The sequence below is a fragment of the Micropterus salmoides genome, unplaced genomic scaffold (genome assembly GCF_014851395.1).
Source record: "Micropterus salmoides isolate LMB-PRFRI ecotype aquatic unplaced genomic scaffold, ASM1485139v1 Ms_hic_scaffold_18, whole genome shotgun sequence".
NCBI classification, from domain to species: domain Eukaryota; kingdom Metazoa; phylum Chordata; class Actinopteri; order Centrarchiformes; family Centrarchidae; genus Micropterus; species Micropterus salmoides.
In genome coordinates this window covers 29457246-29478179 of record NW_024040928.1, presented here as the reverse complement: position 1 = coordinate 29478179, position 20934 = coordinate 29457246, and the positions used below count along the sequence as shown (strand labels likewise).

The window sequence follows — 20934 nt, the reverse complement described above, 5'->3', positions numbered from 1 at the left end:
TCTCTCTCCTCCCCTCTTCCTCTCTTCTCCTTGCCCTCAATTCAATTCAAATTCAAATTAGCTTTATTGGCATGAATGTGCAACAACAACATTTCCAAAGCATCATACATACAACATAAGAACAATCAACCCCAAACATTTCATTAAACAAGTGGTGCATTCTTCCTTCTCCTCTCCTCTCCTCTCTCCACTCCTTGTCTCCTCCCCTCTCCACCTGTTTGTGTTTAGCAGTGCTATAAAACAAATGCACCTCGTGTCTCCACCATTACAGGTGCGTTCAGTGCACCGTTAGTGAGGAGTTGTCTCAGCGGGGACAGCTCGATGCCTCCTCCCCGCCTCTCTGGCTGTAAGTCACCTTCAGTGCTGCGAATATAAAACTTTTCTGCTTCCTCTTCACTCTCTGATGAAACGCTGCTCTGCTGCTGGACTGTTAACTAACGAGGAGCGACAGGAGAGAGAAACCCGACCACAGAGAGAGAGAGGGTCCAAACTGTGATTTTAAATCCTCAGAGTTAATAACGCCGGGGTGTAATGACGGGAGGATTACACGTTTACATTTAGGTGGGTGGATTGGATTTGAGGGCAGCAGTTTGTCACAGAGTCAATGAAGACATATCCACCGTTAGCTAATTAATTTGAGATGTTAATATTTTACGGCCCTGACAGTATTGTGTTTAATGTTTCCTCTGATTGGGGTACGTTTCGGCTTGTGTGTGTTAATTGAATGAAATTGAATTTATTTACAGAACATGCAATGAAGCCTCAAATTATCAAGAGGTTGTGGTGACGACACAAAGATCTTAGGGAGAGGAGAGGTGAGGAAATGACAAATATAGAGTAGATATGGAGGGGAGAAGGAAAGGACAACATTTAGGATAGTGAATGAAAGGAGAACATGAGAAAGGAAATGAGAGAATAGTAGGAGGAGACGTTTCAAGGAGCGAAAGGAAAGGAAGGGACAAACGGGTCTTGAGAGGAAAGGACAGGAAAATGAGAAGGGAAAGAAAAGAAACAAGAGAAAATTGGGATAGACAGTACTTGGGGATAATTCTGCAAAGGAGTGGAAGACAGGAGAGAGTAGTGCAGGGAAGAAAATGAGAATAGAAAATATGTAAAAAGTAGGAGAAGTGATGGGAGAAGGTGAAATGGATTACGTTTTATTGCATCTCACCTCGTTCATGCTGATGTAGACAGGAGAGGAAATGTGTGTGATTGTGTGCAAGAATCAAGCGGAAACCTCCGGCTCTGAAAAGTGTCTACCACGGAGACCTGTCAATCAGGAAAGAGGCGACTCGTACAATTAACTATCCGTGAACTTGTCTTTGGGTGCTGGCGGTGCTTCTGTCTCAGAGCTTTGACCCTTTCACAGCGTATTTTCATTTTGGTACTAAAAACATTTCAGTTGTACTAAAAGACACTTTAAGGAGCTGGCTGTTTTGTCCGGTAAGTACATTTAGTTTTAAGCCTGTTTGTCATTAGCCAATGTTAGCATCCGGGTTAAATAAAGTTTACTTTCAATACAAATCCTAATGACTCATTTGTCTTTAAGTCAGTGGGTCAATTTGACCCTGAACAGTAGAGGAGTCTCATGTTAATTCATCAACATCAAAATAATAATAAAGTTGCTGCTTTGTCTTCTTCACCAAAAGCTTTGAAGCTGCTGCTACATTACATACATTTGAGGTCGCAAAGTGATGAAGAGAAAAAGAGCTCCAGCTTGTAGGAAAAAAAAACGACTTGAGGAAATAAAGAATCTGGATGATGTGAAAATGCTTGTTCATGTCTGAAATATACTGTGTCTGAGTTCATGCCATGAAATTCAAAATACATGTGGCGGAAAGCGTTATTTCTAACTTGTTCTTACTCCCACGCCGTAGCATATGGAGGAGACCCATTGGCGTCAGTTTGTAACGCTCTGTAGGAAGCCCAGTAGTGTCATCTTTGGAACGCTAAAGGGATTGATATTTAACAGAAACGTCAGCGTAAGGCGGTGGTTGGGGTGAGTGGACGCCCAGAAACGGACTTTCAACCAGGAGACAGTTTGTTCCAACGGGAAACAAAAAGTCAACATTTGATTTGGTTTTATTCAAGTTATGTAAGTCACGCAAGTTACGCAAGTAACGTTACTTTACTCGCGTAAGTTAACTGATGTAACTTGGTTATTTTAACCCAAACCGTGATGTTTTTTTTACACCTAACCAGGTACTTTTGGTGCCGTAAACTAACCAAACTGCGATGTTTACAACGTTAACAACGTGCCGTTTCAAAATTGCGATGTTTCGCAATGTTAACGTACTTTTATTTTCAAAGTCTAACCGGACTTTGCATGTTTATTGTTGAAAACGTGACCGCAGAACCCTACAAGTCCAAAAAGAACACTAAAGGCTACTCAGGCGGTTAAAAAGCGGCGCCTCCGCCAAGGGGTCTTGACCTTGTCCATATGCGAGGAGTTGGAGCGAGAATGTGTTGGTGTTTCATATTCATGTTTTTTATCTGGCACTTCGAGGGTTAAGGTTTGCTTTAGGTCCTGATCATGATCGCATTGACATGAAGTAAACATGTGAATGAACGTAAACATGGCAACTTCGCAGCAGCAGTTTCCTATTCAGTAATGAATTTCAAAGGGGAAAGTAACCTGGATGTCACTCCAGTTATGATTCACACAGCTACTAGAGGTCGTTGTCAGGTAAACAGAGATTATTTATGCAGCTGAACAATAAATGCTGTTGTTGCACTGCATCAACCATTTTACTGCTTAGTAGAGAAGGAAAACCAGAGTTAATAACACTTTACGCAGCTTCAGCTTCACACACACAAACTCTGGACAAAATGAAACACCACACCCGCTATTCTGAAGTTTTTTTATGTGTTTCAAAAGATGATTCAAAACCAGGTCTCCTCTGGTAAATACTACACGTTCACACGTACTCTGTTCAGCTGTATCGCACAAAAACCATCATCAAGGAAAGTAACAACATCAAACATTTAGGATCTTTCATTTTATAGTTTGACCCTGAACGAAAAGCCAACATGTAAAAGTGTTACAGCCATGAGTGTAAAAATCAACCCACAGAATAAAGAATTATATCAAGATGAGTTTTGGCAGCTAAACAAAGCAAAAGTGTACATTCCCAGCACGTATTTAAATGTGTAGGTAGCTGTCGTTTGCACTGGGGACGCATAATTTGTTAAACTACTTTCTGAAATATAGCTTGCAGTTAAATAACAAATAAAATGCCTTTAGAAAGAAAACATGCAACTTAAAGTAAAAAAACAAACAAGCTACTGATTAGAAAATGACCCAAAAACGTGCAGCAGCTGTCAGTAACTTTAACAACTTCTAAAGTTTTCTGTTCTCTCCCTGTGAACGTCACAAAAGAGGAGGGAAGACTAAATCATGGCTGTGTATGTGTTGCCTCAGCAGGGATGATATTACGTGAGAAAAGTTGATCTACAGGAGAATCAGATCTGAACAGAATAAATATAAATTACTTATATATTATTTATTATTATTTAAAATGTCACGTGCAACCTGAATTTTCTGTTTATAATATGTGATATGTGTCATAAATCTTTCCACAGAGAGCAGGAAATGGTCCCCACAGACCGCCCGCTCGTATAGCTCGCCATTGAGGATATCAACACGCTTTAAGGAACCTTTTTGTCTCGTTCTGGTGAACCTAACACAGGTTTGTTTACAGGTTTGAGGAAGTCCAAAATATCAGGATGAAAAGCCTTTCGGTTACTCAGATTTGCTGCGAGTACGTTGTGTTTACAGAGTGTTTCTTGAGAAAGTGTGCTTCAATAAAACTATGACCAAATACCTTCAGAGCACAGATGACTCAATAAAGTCAGTTCGCGTGTGTGTTTTCACAGCATGTGTGTGTGAGCATGGCTGTTTGGTATAAAGGGAGAGGTGAGATCAGGTTGGGCGCATGCATCTGGGATGGCCTGCTGTTTAATAAGCTTCTGTGTGTGTTTGTGTCACGCTTTCATTCGATCCAGCTACGTCAACATTTCCTGACACCTGTAAAAAAAATCCTGCGACACCACCAGCTTCATACAAACAACACGTCGCTCATTTAAGATGTGAAACCAGCTCAGAGGCCGAGGCTAATGACCAGCGCTGAGCGAGAGAGAGTGTGCGTGTGCTGCTAATTACTAGCTTCACTTGTTGAGTTGAGTTGACGATGTGTGTGTGTGTGTGTGTGTGTGTGTGTGTGTCTCCATCTATAATTACTCTCAGTTATACTGGAGGGAGAAAAATGTAGAAAATCCAATTAGTTTTTCAAGTATTCATTCTGAGGCATGACACTGTACTCACACGCAGCCGTGAGCCGTTGAGGGTTTGACGTGTTCACAGACCCTTTTCTTTATAAGCGTCAAAACAAGGTTGACTCCGCAAAAATTGAACAAACACATTTATTCATGGCAGGCTGACGGAGCTGTTTTTTAATAAGCACCCTGCTCAACATGACAGTATTTCTATTTGGCAGCTGTTACAACCGCAAGCTTGTGTGCTGGTGCCACTGAGCAGCTTGCTCAACAACAGGGCTGCAACTACAGATTATATTCATTATCAGAAAATCACTTTTAATGTCCTGGCGAATTGTGTTTATTAACTGGTAGAAGTAATTACCTAAGTGATCCTGTCTTCAAATTACTGAATTCCTCTGTCCAAGAGAAAGAGAAAATGTTATCAAACTGAAACTTGAACTCAACAGAAGTTGTTCGGCCAACAGGATGATATTTATTATGAATTTAACCTTGAAAATCACAGTGCGTCTACAGGAAGTAGAGAAAGATGCATCTTTATGCAGAACCACTAAGTTATGTTTCTTCTCCACGCAGAGATTTTCAATCGGCAGTAACGTTTTCAGGCGTTTTAAACACACATGATTTAGTCTTCTCTCCTCTTTGTGTCTTTGTTTGGGGAAGTAACCTCTTTAAATGTGCACGTGGGACCTTTTCACCTCAATGAGGAATGAATTCATTTAAATTCAGTCAGATTTATTAAAACGTTATTGCTCTTGTGATATGGTAGCATCCCTTTCAGACCGTCTGACAGACACGGCACTGGCCGGAGTTGATTTGCGCCGAGCTGAAAACTTCCTCTTGCGACGCCCCCCTCGACATTTCGAGCCCTTTGACTACGTAAAGCAACTTTAAACTAAGTGTTGATTGTCCCAGTCAGAGGCTTCCCAGTTCTCTACGGTGTACTTTGATGAGCTACCAGGACTTGAAGAAGAAAAGCACTTCGCTCAGCAGATGAAACTTCGTCATGCGGTGGTTTAAAGGCAACATCAGAAAAAATGCCTCATCACTTCCTCTTGGCCGATTCTTTGTCCGGCATTTGTTCCTGCTCTCTCGGATCTAAAAAAACCTAAACAGCTTGAAGCTGATATTAATTGTCAGTTCAATTTAACACTAAATGTGTGCAACTTCCATTCACTGAAGTGGTTTCAAAACATATATGTGGGCCTCCATAAACAGTGCATAGTAATTTCTCTTTCAGTTTTTAACATGTGGACCAATTTAAAAGGGGTTAATATGAAAAAGGACATAATTACAGTCCTACACTGTTTCAGTGTCTGTACAATTACAATTATCTGCGGTTTATAGTGATGCAATGGACTAGTGTTTTTGGAAAGCTGCACTTCCAGACATCCACTGGGAGACAGCCACCGGCCACTGACCAAATACAGCTACTCTCTGTCTGTCACCCACTCTGTCCAGTCCTATTGGACAGGACTGCTGGTAAAAAGAGAGAAGTGAGTGATGAGATTTAGGGATGAGCCAGCTGTTTCTCCTGCTGCGGCTGAAAACTCCGATGAAATGAAGAAGTGTGTTTTCTGCAGAAAGCTGTCCTCACAATAACCTCAACATGTGGGTAACACTTATCTGTCAGAGGCAGCGCCGAGCTACAACCCAAACTTCTGTTCATTTAGCCCGTCTGACAGAGACGGGAAACAAAAGGCCTTTGTTTCGCAGCTGACGTGGGAGACGGGAGGCTGGCTATGCTACAGCTCTGGCAGCGTGGCTTTTTTAGGAGAAGCTGCAATTATTGAAAAATAAGTAGAGGGGTGAAGGATGTAGAGAAGTGTACATTTTATTCCCTCTAGGCAGATTTACGGGAATAAAGTTTGGACGGGGCAGCATGGTGACACAGTTAATTAGCATCACGGCCTTACAGCAAAGTCCTGGTTTCATATCTGACCCGGGTTGTTGGGTTTCCAGCCTTTCACCATCCAAAATAAACATAAATACACGTTAATGGCGAAAGTAGACTCGACGGCACTGAGATTTTTAAGATGTGTGATCACAGAGAAGGTGCGGAAGCAACAAAAGGCTGTCGTTTTAAAAACAGACACGTAAATAAGCTGCATCTATGCTGTAAAACACAACTCTCATCTATATCATGTCGTGGCTGCTGAAGCATTTCCAACAGACACTGAATCTGCGGGCCATGACGAGCTGCAGCCGGAACATGGCGTGCTGTGTACATTCTGCATTAGTGTTACGCTACAAAAACTCTAGGTTAAGGTTAGGGAACCATGATGGTTGCAGGAAAGTCAGACCTGCTACACGTCCATCCACCGCGACCTCCGCAGTGATTTACATCCAGTGTCAACGTCAGCTTTAGATGTCAATCATGAGGTCCACAATTGTCCAATACTGGCGTAATTCCTAGGATGCTGTGGGTTTCTGTGTGAGTTTCTGGTGTCCCACATATTGTTTCACAGACCATGACAGGTCAGTTGAGTAAGAGGCTCTAAATTGCCCAATAGAGAGTCCCTCCCCTTCCGGCGGACGACCATGGGACCTTATTTTTGAAACAAATATGTTCGTTAGACAACGTCCAGAAACAACGGAAGTCGCAGGTTGTCGTAAAACTGTTGGATAAGAATGTGAAAATACGTAATTACAAAGACCACAAACCCAAAAGTAAAACTGTTTCTCTCACTGAAGCTAACGTCAAAGAGCTTCCATGTGTAGATGATGTGATGAAAGGACCAGGAGTCGTCGGATTAAAGCTAAGCTACCTGGCTAGTAGCAAGCAGGCGATGAACGTTAGATAGCATTGCAGCGCTAACATGTCCGTATATTGTGCGAGACGAGAGATGTTGTTCACTTAGCGCTTTCACACAAAACTAAATGTAACTTTACTGTTTTACAACAAACTGGGATTTTCTTGATGGGAAAAAAAAATATCTTTAAAACTGACAAACATCATGTGTGTAATTCAGAGGACAGTTCAAACGGGATAAAGAAAGTGTTTTCTGCTGTGGAAGTTACTGTAATTACCAGTTCACGATGTGCAAATACTGCCAAGGCTTCTGCAAGCTCAAATATATCCAACTTATTAAGTGTCTGAAAAGCAAACATGGACATCAGCCAAAGTCCGTCATTCAAGTTTGATGACTTAAGTGCCCAGAATTTCCTTACGCAGCAAAGTCATTCCCATCTCTTTCATCGAGTTCCCACCGCTCGATCCTGATATCCACACTTCATATTAGCTTTTGAGGAACGAACACGTCCTCCTATCGGGAGAAACTGAGTCCGCCAGGAGGATTATATTCAGCAAACACTGCAAGTGCAAAGGTCAAGGCCCTCTTAACGGAGACGTAACAAATCTTTCTTGTGACCCTGAAATGAGGAAGTCTGATAAAGAAGCGCCAGGAAACACGAGCTGAGCAGAAAAGGTGGAGAGGGCTTTTTAAAATCTCACTTTGTCCTTTTTTACATCATATCTGATCCCGAGCGGCTGCTGGCATTTCACTGTGACTCAAGGAGCTCGGTGATACTTCAACTGATATTCTTCAGCAACACAGAGGTACTAAAAATACTCAGACTTTAATCCTGTGGATTAGTCGGCTTCCATCAACCTGCCCTTCTCTCTTTTCACCTCTCTGTCCTTTCTAGCGTTTCTCTGGCATTCTTTGGCTTGCATTCCTCTCTCCTCCCTCATTCATTCCTCGTTCTCCCTCGGCCCTTTGTTGTTATCTCTCCGCTGCCTTCCTTTGCTTTCCTTCCTGCCTCCTACCAATGAAATACAGTTTTACCCACCCTGTGTACAGTTTCTACCAAATCAGAGCACAACAGCCCACCAGTACTTGGGACTGAAGTGAAATGTCTGTCTGGAGGACAAAGAAACCAGATTCATGCTTAAACTGTTCTTCAGTTAGACAAAACCTCAACGACTGCCTTTACAAACTGAGACAGTTTCCTCTGGAGGCAAAGCCTACAGTGTTTGAGGTTTCAACCTTCAACTTATACTTTAAGGAAAAAAAAAACATGTTTTATTCAGATTGCAGTTTAATCTGATAACGGTCTGCTCGAGACATACGTGTTTAAAGCTGTTCTGAGCAGCGACGCTCGGTGACCAAGACAGAGCGGCGAGACACGATGAATCGTACAAATGGTCGAGGACGGTCTCTCCTCGAAGGCATTCATGCTGTTGCACTTATCTGTGCATACAAAGATAAACAAAGTAGTTGTGAGAACTTGAGAGAAGTTCAAACTCCGCCTACATTCACCCCTGGCTTCACTCTGTAAAGTGGCCGTGAATGTTTGAAATATTCTGATGGTCCGACGCAGCGGAAATGAACATTAGCATCGGGCAACTGTTCATTACATCCTGTTTAGCGTGTCATAGTGGAAGATAACCAGTGCCGCTCCTGGGACTAACAAAACCTCCCCTCGCTGAGTGTGAGACCAACAGGAGGTTTTATACCAGTCTCCTCCTCACACATACTCGCCCTCTTTCTACTGACTGAAAGGATGATAGTCCCCACCCAGCGACCAGGGGAGGGTCCAGCCTCACCGTCGATCAGAAAAACCATGGAACCATGACCACGTCTGTACGTCGCTAAACAAGTGAAAGATCCGACATAGTGACCATCTTAAAAGACTAAAACGTTGTGTAGTCTGATCTCAGCGTCTGGCTTTCCCGGTTTGGGCCTCTCAGTTTCAGTCAAGGGAAAACAGTTTGTTTGTCTCCTTCCTGTTTCAACATAACAACACCCCCGTGCGCAGATCCCTGACCTCCACCCCGCCCGAGACCTTTGCGGGTCTGATTTTGAGCAAACACATAATGATGTAGCTGGACAGAACATTTAAACGAACACTAATGAGCTCAGTAGGAGAACAACACACCAGAGGGAGGAACTGAACTCTCTCTCTCCAGGTGAACGCTGACTCACTCTCCCAGGTGTTTCGTCTGCTCGTCCTCTCGTCTTTCACTAGGAGATAATTGAGAGCGGCATCCGAGGGGGAGGAGGTGAGGAGGTGAAAGGCGGAGATGACCGGAGAGGAATGATCAAGGAGAAGAGAAGAAGGCCAAGAACCAGCAGAGAGGACAGAGTAACGCCTTGTTTGTGTTTAATGCAACAGCCGAGGCACAGCGGCGAGTGCGCTGCCGCCGCCAACCTTCCAACGCTTTCCTTCAATATCCAGGGAAGTAGAAAGTCACGCCACAGCACAACGCAGCAGCAAAAGACAAAATATATGTCGCAGCTTGTGTATTTAATTCAGATCCCTCCGCTCAGAACGTCCCTGTGCTTGACGCTGAACAAACTAAGGGATTCTTGTCACGTGTTTATGTTTATCAAGGCTTTAAAAGTGATATTTCCACTTAATATCGACGGCAAATTCAGGCCTGAGTGAGTGAATGAATAACAGCGCCGCAGGTGTTTTGGAAGGAAAAGGCTAATAGAGATCTTTGGAAGGAAGACAAAAAGGGAAAGAGTAAAGGAAGATAACCAAAGACAAGAAGAAAAAGCTAAGACACCAGGAGAAAAGAGAAGAACACTGAGCAGAAGAGAAACGAGGGGAGGACAGCAGTCTGGCTGATACGATCTGGCTCGCCCTCAGCACCAGCACACGCCCACGAGATGTTATGAAATATGTATGAACGGACCCTCCTCTGCCCTCTCTCTCCCGGCTCTGCTGTACTGTCCCTCTCTCTCTCTGTCTGTCAGGACTTCGGGGAGGAGGAGGACTGACGGGAGAGTTTTGCCGACTGCAAAATGAATTAAAACGTCACTTCATCATGAAGATGTGGCGCCGCAGATGTGACTTTAATCATTAGCTGTTGACAAGAGTCTCATACAATATCCCCCTGTCTCTCCTCATCAACTTCACTCTGTCCAACATTCAAACGCTCTGAAAAATCCTCCTCAGTCTCTTTAATCCCCGTCTCTCCGCCTCACTCTAAACCGCCGTCAGTCTCTGAACTCTTGAGCTTAAGTGAATTTGCTTTACAGGCATGAAAGTACCTGGAGGCTAAAGCTGCCGAACACCAGGATAAACAACCATAAAATGATCATCTTCAGCTCAGTCAGTCACTTTTCCTCTCTCGTGTCAGTGTTGTGTGTCTGGTTTGTTTTCTGACCAACAAAATCAGTCTTTTAATTTGATTTTATGTGCAACAATAAACAAAATACTGTGGCTTTTCTGCAGCAGATTCAGATAGATGACTCTTAAAAACCACATATGGAAGCTGATCCAGCCCGGCAGTGAGACTCTTTGTGGTCTGAATCCAGTCACTGTCATAAAGATGAATTCCTTTTGGGGGTTTTATTGGATCTCAACAAACTCTGTTTTCGGGCGGGGAAGTTAACGGACCGTTTTGTTTGTGTGTGTGTGTTAAAGCTGCAGCTGGAATAAAGTTCTGTTGTGTCTGTTAATTTAATACAAACAACTAAATGAGGCAGCATTAGTATAGAGTTAAAAGTGCTCCAGTACTTACCAGAGAGGGAAGAAGGATTTTACTTTTTAACAGCTTTTGCTAATAGATCCATTAGAACCTCTTATATAGGCGTTAAAACCACTGAAATAAAGTTTATAATATAAACAGCCGACAGCTACATTTTGTGAATCTATAATCTGTTCTGTGTAATCTGGATCAGCTGCTCCGACAACAAATTTAAAAAAATAAAGAACAAAAAACAAGCTGGCGACCTGCCAACACGTCCGCAGACCTAAACAACGAGACAGGTCGATTATCAAGTGTTCCGAAACGACACAGAAGTCCGTTTGAAAGTACAACTATGTATGATAAAGGACCCCAAAACAACATGTACGTATCCTGTCCGCCAGACGACCCCAGCGTCTCGGCGCGGGTAACGGTAACTCTGTCTCGGACGTATCTGCATGGATGAAGGCTCGCCACCTTCAACTAAACCTCTCTAAGACTGAACTACACAAGTTAACGTTCCTTCTGGGCCGCTGCGCTCCTCCAACGAACGCCGCCTGGCTCTGCCAACCCCACTCCCTGTTCTCATCTGTGACTCCACGATGGTGGAACGAGCTACCTCACGCCATCAGAACAGCGGCGTCCCTCTCTGACTTCAAGAAGCTCCTGAAAACTCTGCAGAGAACACTTCCTCTGATAACACCTCTAACATGCACTTTTCTCTTCTTCTTCTGTCTCCTTACAATTTCCTTGTATTGATTGCACTTTTTGTTACCTGAAACTTCTCTCCCCGAGTTATTTACCCCATTGATGTGATATGTGCTGTGAGCTCTTACTAGTATTTATTGTCAGTTGGGTCGTAATAAGCTGCCAGAAATTAAGGTTTGCACAGAATTTAAATAAAGCCACTGTGAAGGTCCGACAGCCTGCATCAGAACCGGGGTTACTCTAGTGTTTGGAGACTGCAGGCCAAAGTGATCCACATCAGATCTTTTCCAGTTTGTCAGTCCGGTCAGTCACTCTAGAGCGAGCGCCTTTTCTCTGCATCACGGGCACGCTACTTCCGCCACTACGGTGGAAACAGTGTAGAGAGAGAGAGAGCTGAGCAGAGCCACAAGGTTGTAAACATTCATCATAAATTAAGAGAAATACGGGACATCAGGAGAATCGTGACCGCGGGAGGAAACCGAGCGAGGGCAATGAAAAACAGGAGTTTCCCGTGAAAAATCGCCGTATTCTGGCCGTGGCCAGTTCAGAAGCCACGTTTAGAAGATAATGTGAGCAGGCAATCCTTTGGTCAGAGTGTGGAGATACTCTGATCCCTTCAGATGTCTGAGTGGAAACACTTCAGCTACTCAGCTTCTAAATTTAACCCCTCTCTCTCTCTCAGATCCGTCATCGCCCGGAGACATTTACAGTTTCCTGGTCTTGTCCAGTTTATCCACTGGTCAGCAACACACACACACACACACACACACACACACACACACACACGTTGGGTTGTGTTCTTGTCACCAGAGCGTCCACCGCTAACCTCTGTGTGTGTGTGTGTGTGTGTGTGTGTGTGTGTGGTTTTGTACTGCTGGGAACTTTACGAGTGTGTGAACCGCTCGGTGTGGCCTGAGGCTGCTGGTAGGGTCTGGAAAATACATTAAACACACCCTCTCTCTCTCTCCCCCACCATCCCATCTTAATTTTCCCATTCAACGAGCGCTATTGGCACGAAAGTTGAAATCATCAACAGCCAAGAATGAAGACTCTCTCCACCTCCTGTCTCTGTCCTCGCTTTAAGAATAAAACATAACGCACCCCTGTCCAACACTTTGTGTTTCAACATGACGGCGCCTCCCGTTCACCAAGCAGCTCTGTGTCCTGACCTCGACCCCGTCCAGCACGAGCCGGACCCGATCGCTCTGGTGTCTGAATGGCAGCAAATCCCCGCAGCTGGTTCAACATCTGGTGGAAAGACGGACGCGAGCAGAGAGGAGGCCGCGGCGCGTGAATGAACGAGGAGTCACCGTCGCACGAGGAGGGAACGTTCAGGTGTCCGCGTACTTTCGGCCGAGACAGTCGGCTCCTTGCAAACCTTAGAAATAAAACTGTAATGAGACACATGTTATAGTTTGCTTTTGGCAAAACCAGCTTCTGCACTTTAAAGTTTCCACACGGACCTACTGACACACTGACCTCATCACCGGCCTGCTGCACACACACATAAACCTTAAGATTATTTGAACAAATTGAAAGAACAACAACAATCGAACAAACGACTGATTTTATTCAGGAATAAAATAAAGACAGTAAATGAAAATTTAACCAAGCAGGGACTGAGCCAACGATCGACAGACTGAACGAACAGACCAATGATCAAACAACTGGGCAGAAGAAAGGAATTAATTATCAGTAAATCAAATGAGCGATCGATCAGTGGAACAAACACGAGAACAATCAAACCAACCAATGAATGAAGGGAGATATGATTACAAAAATAAACTAATGAATGAATGAATGAAAATTTTATTGATCGACTGATCGAACGTGAGTCACCGTGACATTAATGATCAGTGATGTTAAAACTGACTTTCTGAAAGTTTCGGCACAAACTTACTGGCGTCTCGACGTCACTCTCAGGAGAACTAGAACAAACTAAACCCAGAAACATGAAGCTCTGCTTCACCAGCAGACGTTCAGGAGCAGCAGTTCTGCAACGTTTAGAAATGGAACACGGTGACAACAGAGGTGAAACTGGAAGCGTTTCTGACCATGTGTGGGAGGAATGAATGAAAGCGTGATTGCTGTGATGAAGCACTTCACAGCGATGAAGGAGTAAACCAGATGGAAATGATATCCGGCTGCAGATTTCATGAAAGAGCCGTGACTTTTTCTGCAACATGACAAGCGGTTTGGTTAATGGAAGCACATGACGGGGAGAAAACGAGGCATGCTCGGGCGCAGGGATGGAAAATATGAGTGAAAACAAACAAAAAAAAAGAAGAAGTGGGATGAAGCGAAGAGCAGACAAGCGAATGGAAGATGGAAACATGGGAAGAAGAAAAAGATGGAAATCATATAAATCACTGCTGTCAAGATGAAAACGCTGCATCTCTGAGACGGCTCCAGTGTATTTTTAAAAAGTACACTAAGAGCTTCTTAACGGGTTCGGAGGACTGTTTTCATGATGCCAGTGATTCTTTCATGAGGAAAGTGAAACACAGCGTTTTCTCCCGACAGCAGGAAAACATGAATTACATGAGAAACAAAACACGAGTGAAGGATGTCAACAAGAAAATCAAACTCTCAAACAGCAGAAGCATGAAACAAAAGTCAAACATCTTAGACTTCACAGAAGCCCTCTTTTCTTTCAGGTGCTGAGAATTCCTCAAATTATAATGTTCAGCCTGTACGGCCTCTTCACATAAAGATAAACACTCTCAGCTTCAATTAGCGAATTAAATGTCTCCACATCTCCAGATAATAGCGCTGGTGGACTTTGAATCATTACATTAAATTATTCATTCATAATTAACACCCAGCTCTGCTTATATCTGACTCGGGGCAACGGAGCGGATTTCATTAAGTCAGAAATATTTTTCAGTTTCTGCTGAGTTGCTCTCACAGCTGTTCATTTTCCAGGAAATAGGAACTCGAGTTGTTGTTTGCAGCTCTGTCTGTCTGACTGATGGTGATGAATGCTAGCTGGGAGGGGTGTGTGTTGTTTCTCGCCGTTTGCACACTACACTAAACTCTCCGTAGGCCCGACCCCATCGTTACGTCTACACTCTCGTCTGTGAAGGAGCTGCAGGAAACACCAAATGTGACGTTTCCTTGTTAAAAGGTTTACAGGTGAGTCTTCAACACGTTCTCACTCCCAGCACTCGCACCGTGGAAATGTCCTGCAGCGTCGTATTTCAACGCTAAAGGTAGGTGTGGGATATATCCTGTGCGAAACAAAAAGTCAACATTGATTGTTTTAACTTAAGTTACGTTACTTAATCATACCTGCAAACCCTCCCAAGATTATACCGTATTTTACCGTTCTATCCCACTGAGACACCACAGCCAATGCTGGCCAGTAGCAACTGCAGGACGCCACAGTACTGAGTAGAAAGCATTTCTATAAGCTGTAATTTTAGCTTTTAATTTTAGTGTCCCTTTAGCGTCTCGAGCTACGTCCAAACGTCTCAGTCAGAGTTTGTTTAAGGTAAGATTAAAGCGTTTGGTTTGAGGCCTTCGTGTGGGTAAAGGCAGACGTCGATGTGGATTTTAGGTGAACTAACAGTCTCCACCAGGACTCCTCTTTGTCGGTTTGACAGCTGTGAGAGCAACTTGTCTTCCTCCTGTCAGATTCGCTGCTCAGTTAAAGACAAAATCCACCTGCCCTGACATTTTCCTGTTCTGAGCCGGAGGAAAGGACCACATGGGGGGTAAGCCGGGTTCCTACCGTGCCCGAGCAGAGACATCCACAGCAGGACGACTGGGACAACATGACGGAGCCTCCACCTTCCTCCTCCTCCGCTGCCGCCGCCGGCTGTACTGGACTCCCTGCAGGAAGAGAGGGGGGACATCAGTCAGCACAGAACGCTTTATATTCAATATTTAGCTCGTTTACGCTCCCAAAGACCCAAAAAACTCATCATGTGGAAACACACTGATTTCTCAGTACAAATTGTTTTCCAATAAATTCAACAAGTTGTGTCCAGCGTGAGGACAGACACTAAAGGGCAGCTCCGCTTTAATCTCTGTTCATTACTCACTGTAACTTAAACTGTACGTCTGCAGCTAAACCGAGGCTCTGAGTGTGAGTATGTTGTGGCTAATTTACACAATCGAAAATATATTCACTTTTGTTTCACTGTTGTTTCCTGATGCTAGAAAGTCCCTATTGAAACCACCGTGTACTGTCATGGATATAACCCTGTGTGTGTGTGTGTGTGTTATTCCCACCAGCCACAGAATAAACAGGTGACCAGGGATCACACCTGGTAAACAACACTGTGTGTGTGTTTACACCTTCAGCTCAGAGATAAACGCCCCCAGAGAGCCAATCAAATGGCTCCATCAGGTGATGATAACGTTGTTACAAGCTAACAGACACGCTTGAGCTGCTGATGAGACGAAGCGTCTCGAGTTTCAAAGGTTTTCATGGCTCAGCTGTATGTTTAAAAAGGTACAACGTGTAGAAGCGCGACTCTGGGATGATCCTTTCTGCTGAAATGACAGAAATTCCGTCACTTAACGATGGTTCGGTTGTGTTTTCTGCACCGTGACGCTATTGCAACATGAAGAGATCATGAGTAACCCACGCGTTTCCATGCGCGCTGTTGGGAGTGCAGAAACCTGATATCTGAAGCTGAAAACACACAAGGAAACTTTCACAGATTAGAGTCCTGGACCAGAGCACTGCATGTCAAACGATCATAACAAATTAAACTTTGATAAAAGACAGAAGGTTCAGTCAGGAGATACGATTCCTAAAAATGAGGTGTAGTTACTGTCCACAGTATTTAATTTGATCACAGACCAATGCAGAAAGTGATGAATTTAGGTGCGAGGGGCCAAATCCCTGCTCTTCATCTGGTTTTGATCAATTCATGAGTTCAAATCTTGAGGTTAGGATTTAAAAATCCTTTTATTTGGAATCTTTGTTGACCAAATCCAGGATTTAGCAACAACATTTTTACTCAACACACTTCAGTATCAGTGGGAGGTCAGAGCACAGCGGGGTCGTCTGTTCCTCACCTCTGCTCTATATTTTATTATGTTTTATCAGCTCTGTTTGGATTCGACCCATCTATCACACACAGAGATATCATGAAAGGACTGACGCCTGAGTACGACACCGGCTGTCAGCCGCCTGACACCTGAGCTCATCTCTGCCTGTCTTGATGGAGGAGAAGTCGCCAGAGATTAAACCAAAAGGTGGAGGAAGCCCGTCATCCGCAGTTCATGGGGGTTCAGCGCCGACGCATCCAAAGCTCAGAAGTCTAACACAAGAAAGAGAAGCTGAGGTGAAGGAGAAAAACAGCATCGAGAGCGTTTTCATTCAGGAGAAGTGTCTTAACTTTAGAGTCTTTCCGCCTCTTCTGTCATGGTTGAGTTCTGTACACACTGACTTACATTTTTTATTTGACTCATTTGAATGATGCAGCGATGAGTTTTAACCTGAAAGAAATAAAAGCTTCCCAGAAATACCAGCATCCTTACAGCACGTCCTCTAAACGACATATGTCCATCGGAAAGTAGAACAACAGTTCCCCAGAACAACATGTGTGAGTGTTGGCGGGTACGGGTCCAGCGGCTGGCGTACAGGACCTTCAGTACGTTATGTAAGCCACGTGACATTTGGTCAGGTTTAGGCAACAAAACCACCTGGTAAGATTTAGGAAAAGATTTGGGTTTAATGTAAGTCACATGACAGTCGTCTACAAAATGTTATTCGACATCTCACGTTGGACTTTCGAACCTCCGTCTCCCGAGTGAAAGTCTTGAGTTTACTTGACTTATTCAACCCACCACCTCCTTACACGGACTTTGTCAGTCTTTATACTACGTCACCTGACTTCTTCTGCCTCTAGAGGTCACGCCCTATCTAAAAACATAAATATGGGTCGTAAGCTGCTGCGTGATCTACCTTCACAGCTGTTTCTCTGCTGAGGACGGGCTGTTTCTGTATCAGCTTTGGAAAACAAGTACTGGTCTGACTTCACCAACATCAGCAGGAAAAGTCCCCGTACGTGTTTATTGTATTTGGCAGATAAACTCAGTTGGACTCACATTTGTTCGGTGAAGAATAACACACCTTGTTTCATCTCAACACACTGTTCCTGTTTCAGCGTGCTGTTGCTCAACACAGCTGCTGCTGCTGTTTGTGTCCTGGGACAGAACAGACCAGAAAACACAGAAGACCCTACGGCGGCTTTTAAACGCCAAAGTACATCAAAACGTATTTGGCAGCTCGAGCAGAAAGAACAATGTGCTGATGTGAGCCTGCAGCTTATGATACGCTGTCTTATCTGGCACGAACAAACTGTTGAAAGATGAGGAGATAATCAAAAATATTGACCGTGGAAATGTCAGCTTGAGCCGTGCAAACCCTGCCTCTACTCAGCAACAAAGTCAAGTAATAAGTAACATGTTTGTAGTGAGACTAAGACAATCCAGATCAAGACAAAGACAATGACATGAAACTACTAGTGGAGTACCAGCCACACCGTCTCATTTCTGCTTTTCCTTTTTTAAAAAGTAATGAATTAGCCATACTGTACAAAGTAACCTTGTTCTCTCCTGGTTATCCTTAGTTAGCATCCACCCTGATGCTAATGTTAGCTCCCTACCTTTAGAAACTGTAAATAAATGAGTCGTGAACGTCACTTATCCTCAGCATCTGTATCTGGTTTTGACAGAGGAGCTCATTTCATGTTCACCGTGAGCCACGCAGCGCTGACAGTTGTTAGAGATGTCAGCGTTAAAGGATTCTACTGTCTGTGGAAAGTTTCTGCCGAACAGATCCATCTGACAGGATCACACACAGATCTGTGTGATACACAAGACATTTTAAGCACATTTCTCAGTGATAAAAAGCCTTTTGGTATTTATTAACTAACTCCAGACGATGTCAAGTGCAATCAAACACTGCTTAAAGCTGCGGTAGGCAGGGTTTTGTTATGTGTGTTGAAATTCTCTTTACATCCTGACAGCAATCCGTACATCTCCTGCTGGTTTCTCCAAAGATACTTTTTTAATCTTTGCGTAAATATAGTCAATGTCAAGATGTCTTGCTGTGTAGCAAGAAGTGATTATAATGCAAGAGAAATAAATACAAGAACTAGTCATGAATCACTGCCAGATCATTTTGTAATTATAATATGGCAGTAACCTACAAACCCTGACCTTGTTTGGGCAGTTAAGTCCAAGCCAAACCAGGCTTTTTGGTAAGTGATGGCCTTGTGTACTCCAGTGGAAACCAGCCCTGACTGCCCCCCATGAAGCTGCTGTGAGCTGCTTTAGCCCAGTCAAGGCCCCACATCATCCTGTAAATGCAGAGATATCTGTATATTCTGAGGGCGGTGCAGGAAAGGCTGCGAGGTCATCAAAACCATAAGGATTCATCCTCTGAGCACTATTACTATCTAATGTTGTCACGGCAAACAGTGACCTCATGGGGACGTCAGTAGCGAATGAAATATCTGCACAACTACTGAAAGAATCAAATGAATGAAGTTCTGTTCAGACATTCATGATCCCCAGAGGTTGAATCCTACCATCTCTGTTGATCCTGGACTTATTATCTGGTGCCACCGGCAGGTCACAGTTTTTACTTATTCAGTGAAATATCTCAACATCTACTGGATGGATTGGCACAAACGTTTGTACAATTCATGGTCCTCCTGATAATGATCCCACACTTTCATGTTCCCCTCAGGATAAAATGTAATAACTCTGGTGATTCTCTGACTTTTCCTCTTGCACCAGGTCAACAGTATAATGTGTCCAATACTTTGTTTAATGACCAAATTCCTGCAAAACCAATGACATTCCCATCAGCCTCGGCTGTATTTTGTGTTTTTATGGCTGATTAGCAAATGTTACCATGCTAACACGCTAACTTAACACACGGTAAACATTCCCTCTAAACATCCGTATGTTAACATTATCACAGTGAGCATGTTAGCATGCTGACATTAGCGGGTAGCACAGCCTCACAGAGACACTATCATGGCTTGTTATGCTGATGACACCCAATTGTATGTACCCAAAACAACTGGCGACACGAGATGGCAAGTGCAATTTATACTTGTGCGTCAAATCAATGGCGTAGCCTCTGCGTAGCCCCCTACCCTACGCCGTCACCTACGCCGTAGCCTGACGTGCACCTCCTCAAAAATGTAACAACACGTCGAGTTGATGCGGACCGTAAGTTCTGTGATTTGTTGGCTGGGTAGCCTTGCAATGCCTCCGAGCCAACAGGAAGAGCCCGTGCTTTGAAGTAACTTTTACTAGTGGCCAAAACGGCGGCTGTAACACAGTGGATCAATATATTTGAGCGTCACACCCGTACATAGCTATGCACGTAGACCCTACGCAGGAGTATTAATCAAGCTTTAGTCATTTTCATGTCCAACAATTTCCTCCAGATAAACAACAATAAATCAGAGAGCATAATATTCGGTCTGCCCAACCCCAACCAGCTGATCTGTAATAATCTTGGCAGTCTGTTAATAAACATTAAACCTGCAGCTAGAAAACCGGGACTGCTATTGAAGTTTTTTTGTAGGTCAAGGTTTGTAGGTTTTGTAGATTTTTGTAGGTCAAACATGTGGCAGCAATGTTATTAACTGATTAAAGAAAGCCCAATCACAATTGATTTTAATATTAAGAAATTAGGAGCTTTACTCGGTCAGGCCGTATGTTTTATTATCTCTGTGCTGAAATGCCGTGGCAATCCACCCTATAGTTGTTGAAATACCTGATGCTTTCTTAGCCGGCATGCATATAGCTTTAAGCCAAATGGCAGCTCCATCCTGACATTTTAGCATCTGGCTAGTCAACAATGAGTGTCCCATCAGCAGTAGCCTCAGTGCCGTGATTTAACGACATCACAAAGCATTAGCAGTCCGAAGGCCGAGGGTCAGAGGTCACGTTATCCAGACAACATAAAAAGTGAAGGAAAATGACATCATCTGTCTCTCTCTCTCTCAAACCGCCGACTTTCAGGCCCACAGTGAAACTAATCTAAACGCTGGGTTTGGTGTTTTCGTTGGCTGTAACACATTTAACTGTCACTGCTGTCAACAGACTGTAACACGGCGAGAACTGACAGCTGTGTGATGTCGAAGCCATAAAAACAGCAATCCAAGTCACCAGAGCGTGAACATAAACTCAACTCCTCCGTTAGAATCACAGAGTTACAGCATCTCACAGTACCATGCTGTAAATCACACAAAAATGGTGCTTGAGAGGAAATTAATTCACATAATTTAAAAATATCACTGGCTTTCGTTCAGTTGGTGGTTGTTTCCATTATTTGTTAATCACTGCAGTGCTGAAGTAATCAGTCTGTTCATCATTAGTGTGACAATAAGGTGAAAGAGTTCAGTATTTGCTGGTTACGCCTTCACTAATGTGAACAAGATCGTGCTTATTTGACTTTCATCATTATAAACTGAAACATGGGGGCTTCTCCAAACGAGCATTTCCTTAGCGATGCAATCAGCGTTTCACTGGAGTTCAGCACTTTG

At 43.7% G+C, this 20934-nt stretch overlaps 1 protein-coding gene across 7 annotated transcripts in view; it reads right to left on the bottom strand.

Moving 5' to 3' along the window:
- adgrg6 (adhesion G protein-coupled receptor G6) overlaps nucleotides 1-20934 on the bottom strand; it is a 117054-nt gene that overhangs the window by 88848 nt on the left and 7272 nt on the right. For all 7 annotated transcript variants that reach the window (XM_038726108.1, XM_038726104.1, XM_038726105.1 and 4 more), the window contains exon 2: nucleotides 15138-15238. In XM_038726108.1, coding sequence (XP_038582036.1) covers nucleotides 15138-15238 — 101 coding nt within the window. The remainder of the gene's footprint in view (nucleotides 1-15137; nucleotides 15239-20934) is intronic.